The following is a 6,893-nucleotide window of genomic DNA, read 5'->3' as shown; positions in this document are numbered from 1 at the left end:
TTTTACCAAATTTTTTTTATTCAAAAACTTGCATTTTCCTAATTATTCATTAAATAGTAATTTTATAACCTAATATTTTATTAATAATGCAATATCATTACTTCTGAATTAGATGACCACAGCATAAAAAGTAGAATGCTGCATATACAGAAAATGTTTTTCTTCACCCAGCCTATAGTGGCTGTTATAAATTCAGCTAGTGTACATCAATTTTTCATAATCTGTTTAATATGTATTATCTTCATTGACAGTGTAACAGCAGCTCTACCGTGTGGGATAACATGATACTTGGTACATATTTCTCATATTTGGTCTTCTGATAAAACATTTCAAAAAACTGACTAAAATTGTAAGCCATTCCAAGCCATTTCAGTCCATCATCAAAATACAGATTCTTCTTGAAATGATAAAAACATATAAATTATAGCCCAAAAAGAAAACAAAGCAAAAGACAAATCAAAGGTTAAATCCCAGTCTTCACCTTTAACTCACCTTAAATATGTGAAAGGGACAAACTATGTGAATTGGACAAAAGAACAGTCTGAGCTGTTGGTTTAGTTCACTAATAAAACATGAATTCTTTCACAATTCGGAGAAGAAACCTTTAAAATATTCCAACTGTCAAACACATATAAAAGAAAACTATTTCATTATACTATAGTAACCGCTGTTAAAAAAACCTATAGTGGCCACTCTTTAATGAAGACCCCAGAAGGGCTCTGTAGGACATCAAAAGTTAAACTCATTAAGTTATATTTCTATTGGTGGATGCTTAGATTAAAAATATTTAATATATCTCTGACAAGATATTTTTATCTTTTTAAAAGGACATGTGATAAAGATTTTCTTTTCCTAAATGAACAGTCTGTCATTTTAAACATACACAATATTATGCGAGACTCTTTTTACTTTAGACTGGAAAAATTTGCCAGGGACAAAGTCAACACAAAGTAACAAACAGCAAAAGATAGCAAGAAAGAGAAACAGATAAGTGCAGCTCTGGTCAAATTCATAGCAGTTCTTTACGTCAGTTAACAGTTCATTTACACTGTATTTCTAATCAGTAACATGCAAGCCCAAAGAAGCATTTGATCACTACACAAGGTAATAAAATTTGATTAAGTTTATCAGGCAACTGCTAAAATATGAAAATTTGCAGATGTAACAAATTAGCTTTATCTGAACTTTAACAGGACAAAATTAAATCATTCCATTGGTTAAAAAAACCCTACATTCGGTTTTACCAAACAAAATTTCACATGAAAAGTAGTATGTGATTCCAAAGTTTCTGGAGTAGAAATGGAGTGATCTGAAATGTCAAAGACCCCATTATTTTGAAAAAAAAAAATGAAAATACACATCAAAAATTTCTAATTCCACATGTGAACAACAAAATACTGCATATCTACCAACAACTGCATTGGGTAGGTCATTATGAAAGGCTAGCTGCCAAGATGTTGGAAATGGCTCCTTGCCTCTGTTCCCTTTGAGGAATATACAATCATTTGAAATCCAATCACGCGAAGAAGAACTTATCATGCTGGGATATATTCCAATCTTCAATCTTTAAAATAAGTCTTTAAAGTTGCTATCTTCCCCAACTTTTTCCTCTCAATGTATATGTATGTATAAAGAGTCTCTTCGGAACAGCAAGGAGAAATGGAAGGGGGAGGGGTCACAGCCTCCGGACTAGGATCTTTTAGACTTTTATTTTTTTTTTAAATTAAGGAGTTCTAAGGCCACCTGTGTTTCTCAGTGCTGAAAGATGAAGTCACAGGGCCCCTTTCCCCGCCATGAGAGAACATGTTCAAGAGTTTAGATGTTTAAAGGTCTCATTTTGGCACCAAGGACCATTGTTTTTAAAACGCGTATTCCTCCACATTCCTAGTTCTTGTTGCTTTGTTCGCTCACTGCCACAGATGGGGTTTCAACATTCACGGCTATGACTATTTTCTCCCCATCCTCTGTTTTGATCCGTTTTAAGTCTTGCTGTTCAGACTGATCTCCATTCTGACGTTTCGTTGGAAGAGAGGCGGATGCAGATGCATGAGTTGCTAACATGTGTAATGGACTTGCAGCAGCTGAAAAAAATTGAAGGGAAGAGAGAGAATATATTAAACCCAGGCAAATCACCACTAACCCTTAGCCTGAAACCAAGTATTACATTACCTAAAATACACAAATACACAAATAAAACTTGTCCTAAGCTCTTCTAATAAACTTTAATTTGTATGAATACTTGTAGCACTTGAACTTACTTAATTAAATAATTATGGTTAAAGATGAAAATGGTACTTAATCATATGAGAAACTAAAAGCAATAGCAGATCAGCAGTAAATTTCCAAAGATGACTTGGGCTACTATCAATACACCAAGCCATGAAAGAACTAAGTGTTCCATATTCAAGGGACCATATCTACGCAGATAACTTCATCCTCTTTAATGCTATGGCAATGAGGAACCTTTACTCATTTTAAGTCATCTGAATCTTTAAGATTAATGTTAAATTATTGAAAAGCCAGCAAATTATATCAGACTTTGTTAACTTTGTACATGCACATTTCAAACAATCTAAAGTTCCCCAGTATCTTATGACATTGTAGGACGCAGGACATAAGTTGAAGACCTATTCGTGTAAGATTAAATGATAGCACAGCACTTCACACACCTATTAACAGATTTCAAAATAATATTATAAGTATTTCTAAAGATACAATCTTTCGTTGCATTTTTTCATATTTTCATTATATGCATTACAATAGTACCTCGTGATACGAACCCCTCGTCATACGAACTTTTCAAGATACAAACCTGGGGTTCGGAAAATTTTTGCCTCTTCTTACGAACCTTTTTCGCCTTACGAACCCGCCACCCGAACCCCGAACCCGGAAGTTTGGCAAAAGTTCAGGTTCGCAAGGCCGCCGAGAAGCGCCGCCACCCGGCTGTCGCCTTTTGAAACAGCCAATGGGCTTCTCGGCATTCTACTGAACTCCGAACCTAGAAGTTCGGCAAAAGTTTGGGTTCAGGAGGCCGCCGAGAAGCCCTGCCGCCCGACTGTCACCTTGTCAGAAGAGCCGTGGAGCTGTCGGCCAGTCGGGAGGCTGAAACGGAGGTGGGGAATCCCAATAGGGAATTCCATGGGTGGAGCTTTGACGTCACGGAGACGTCCTTCCTGGAGTCCACGTTTCGGCTGGCCAGGAAGGACGTCTTTGTGACGTCAAAGCTCCGCCCATGGAATTCCCCATTGAGATTCCCCACCTCTGTTTGAGCCTCCCAACCAGCCGACAGCTCCATGGCTCTTCTGGCAAGGTGACAGCCGGGCGGCGGGGCTTCTCGGCGGTCTCCTGAACCCAAACGTCAAACCCGAACTTTTGCCAAACTTCCGGGTTCGGCGTTCGGAAGAACGCTGAGAAGCACACGGCTGTTTCAAAAGGTGACAGCCAGGCAGCGGCGCCCAGCGAAGCGCCGTTTTTGCGATTTTTTTTTTGCTTGCACGCATTAATTGATTTTACATTATTTCCTATTGGAAACATTGTTTCATCTTACGAACTTTTCACCTTACGAACCTCTTCCCGGAACCAATTAAGTTCGTAAGACGAGGTATCACTGTACTTCAATTTCAAAAGCAATTTCATATAACATTGACATCTAGTCTTCAAGAAGTACATTACCCAGAGATGTACTTTTTTTTTTAACCAATCAGAACTACTTATTCCAGTTGCTAATTTACTATGGAATAAAAACAAGATAGGCAAAAATGATTATGAAAAACGTATTTAGATTTAGACTACAAATAACACCCAAATAGAAGTTCAACAATATGAGGAAACAGCAATGAATTTATTTTGGATATTATTTTTATAATAGGTAATTTGTGGCGCTTAACACTCAATTTTAAATGCTTACCGGTGTTAGCCTGACTCTGCATTGCTGTGGTGATAGGTACTATGTGTGTTCCATTTTGCGTTACGGTTTTTATTGGTAGCTGGTGTTGACCTAGAGGTGCTTGTTGTACTAGAGTAACCGTTTGTAACGGTGTAGTCTGAGATGTCTGAATAATGCGACTGGCAGCTCCTAGAGTTGTATGGCTAACTGCGGGTACAGGTTCCACTTTAACTAGAGAAAAAAAATAGATAAATGTTTGAAATGATAAAGGCAGCAAATAAACATCCAAGTCAGCATATCATTAAAAAATCAGCATGAAATTTCAATAAATCATTATATTATTTTTACCTTTCATTTCATTGTGATCTCCATTCTCTTGAGGTTCTCCTTTAGGCTGGGCCATCACTGCAGCTTGTGTAACCACTGCTTGCCCAGCTACAGTATAAGTATTTGCTGGTGCTAATCCAGTCACATTTGTGACAGATACAGCTGGGATTTGATGAACAACATGAACCGTCTGTACTACAGGCTGCTGGGACGTTGATGTTGTCACAGGAGTTGCAACAGTGTATGTGACAGGTTTCATAGTTTGTGGCAGCTGCCTCTGTACAGTAATTAAAACAGGTTGGCTAGATAAGGGAGATCCTGTAAAGAAAGGTAGAAAGAAATGTGTTACATCCTTTTGAAAAGAGCCATGTTCCCACCTTCCCACCCCACTTCAAGTAATCTAACTATTCAGATATTAATCCAATGGGGTTAGAAATTATTATCTCTACAGCAGTCATATCAGGTCAAAATTCACTGCTATGTCACTATTAGTACTACTAGCATATTATAACCTGATTTTTCTTTTTAAAAAACCTTACACATAAAATGTTGTACTGCTATATTTCAGCGACAGAGTACATCCACTGAAAGTGGAACATATATTATTCATTTTCTAGCACTTCTAGGTATGTCTCAGAAAGTTATTAGCTTTTCCCTTTCTGTAGACTTCAATCTCACCTCTACCATACATTCATCCATGGGGGTGGGGGAAGATTGATAGTAATGAGGTAGGATATCTAGAGCTCTCTAGAGCCAAGGGCCACTTTATAGACTCCCATCCCTCTGCAGGCTATCAGAAAAATTAACCCTTTCTCCTTTGACGTTTACATGAACTGGCCAGGATGTTAGTAATCTAATAAAATGGGGTTGTTTGGGGTTACCTGGGGAGAGGGAGAACCAGATGGCGTAAGTGGCAGGCTGGTGCATATGAGTACTAGCACAGTTCAAATTATGAGCCGCAAGCTGGTGTGCATGAGTATGCATGCACACCAGCCCGCTGCTCGTACAAGTCAAGCTGGGTAGGCACAAGTGCCAGTCTGCTGCTCACATGGCCCAGTTCCAAATAGGCCATGGCCAGTAGTGAACTGTGGCCTGGGTGTTGGGAACCCCTGGCTATACATAGTCCAGAATTGCTGCGGTAATCCAGCAATGTGAAAATGTGATAAGCTACAGAACTGTGCTATTTAGAATTGGAAAGCAAGAGCATTCATCACAGCGTATTTCACTATGAATTTATCAGCCATAATTTAGTATGAGCAAAAATATATGATATATCCTATATCTTACATATTTATCCAATCTTTATCTCTAATAGCTGAAAGGGGTATAATCCAGGGATGGGCCACCAGCTGAAACGGCAGGAACGCAGTTCTGGTGGCGGAAAGGAGCGTGTAGCTTTGCTCCATTGCATGAACGCGTCGTGCATGTGCAATGGGCATGATTGTGGTAAAAATTACTGGGGGGGTTTTGCTTCCCCACATGTGCAGAAGCAAAGAAAATTGGCAATTTTCCCCCAATCTCCGGCCGCATGTCTTGTTTTGCTTTCCCGCACTGCAGGCAAATGCCTGCGGCACGGAGAGAACAGAACAAGCTGCACGGTTGGAGCTCAGGGCCGCATGGCCTCCTCCCCGCGCTGCATGCAAGCACCAGAGAGAAAGGTAAGGCACACAGTGGGTGGGGAGGCGCTGCTCGTGATAGGGGAGGCGGCTGGCAAAGGAGCGCTTGGGCTGCTCGTGACAGGGGAGGTGGCTGGGGAAGGAGCACTTGGGCCGCTCATGGCAGGGGAGGCGGCTGGCAGAGGAGCGCTTGGGCTGCTCGAGGCAGGGGAGGTAGCTGGCGGAGCAGCGCTCGGGCCATGAGCAGCAGAGCCGCTGTGAGTGACAAGGGAAGCAGCGGGAGGGCAAACAGGCAGGGCAGGCCTGGGGGGGTGTTACTTACCTCCTTTTCCTTGTTTACGGCTTTTTTGTTTCTGCGCATTCACGGAAGCAAAAAGCCAAAAATCACGTATCCTCGCGTGAGATTCTGCACAAAAGCTGAATCCTTCACCATGTGCGCGCTCCTGGCCCCATTCTGGTGTCGCCGGGAATGGTGGCCCATCACTAGTATAAACCTTGATTTTATAGATTGAGCCAAATGTGTGATTGGCACCGTCACCCAATGAATTTTCATGAATAAAGTTGGACTTGCATCTGGCTCTCACCCATCCTAGTGCAACATTTTAATACTACATAAAATTGCCACCACTAGGGTAATATTTTTTTTCCCCTGTAAATTTTTTAGAATTCTTGTATTTTAAATCATCCACAGTATATTCTAGTGTAATTTTAGTACGTAAGCATTGCGTGAAGATTTCACCTGGGGCACTCTGTGCAAATCGTGCTTCTTGTATTACTGCTAATTTTGGCTGGATACTGCTTGGCTCAGGCTCCATTGGGACAGGTGACCCTTCTCTTGACAGGCTTTCTGGGGTTTGCACACCACTCGAATGAGCAGATAATACTCCAGAATGATTAGGAGAAGCTGGAGCACTTCTGCAAATAAAGAACAGAAATGGCCACTTTTAGATACAAAATTAACGGTTAACATATCCCACAAAAAATATCTGATCCATGCACTTTCCACAAAGAGGATTTTTTGGTGTTTAAAAAGCAGATTATAGAAGTTTTATAGAGGTAACTTA

At 40.5% G+C, this 6,893-nt stretch overlaps 1 protein-coding gene across 2 annotated transcripts in view; it reads right to left on the bottom strand.

Moving 5' to 3' along the window:
* Nucleotides 1–6,893, bottom strand: part of FOXK2 (forkhead box K2) — a 48,440-nt gene continuing 41,547 nt past the window's right edge. For both annotated transcript variants that reach the window (XM_070739670.1, XM_070739669.1), the window contains 4 exons: nucleotides 6,569–6,744; nucleotides 4,235–4,531; nucleotides 3,908–4,117; nucleotides 1–2,081 (listed from right to left, as the gene is read on the bottom strand). In XM_070739670.1, coding sequence (XP_070595771.1) covers nucleotides 1,885–2,081; nucleotides 3,908–4,117; nucleotides 4,235–4,531; nucleotides 6,569–6,744 — 880 coding nt within the window. In that variant the 3' untranslated portion in view covers nucleotides 1–1,884. The remainder of the gene's footprint in view (nucleotides 2,082–3,907; nucleotides 4,118–4,234; nucleotides 4,532–6,568; nucleotides 6,745–6,893) is intronic.

Source organism: Erythrolamprus reginae, chromosome 2 (genome assembly GCF_031021105.1).
Source record: "Erythrolamprus reginae isolate rEryReg1 chromosome 2, rEryReg1.hap1, whole genome shotgun sequence".
Taxonomy (NCBI): Eukaryota; Metazoa; Chordata; class Lepidosauria; order Squamata; family Dipsadidae; genus Erythrolamprus; species Erythrolamprus reginae.
Note: the sequence above shows the minus strand (reverse complement) of the source record. Positions and strands in the feature narration are given on the sequence as shown.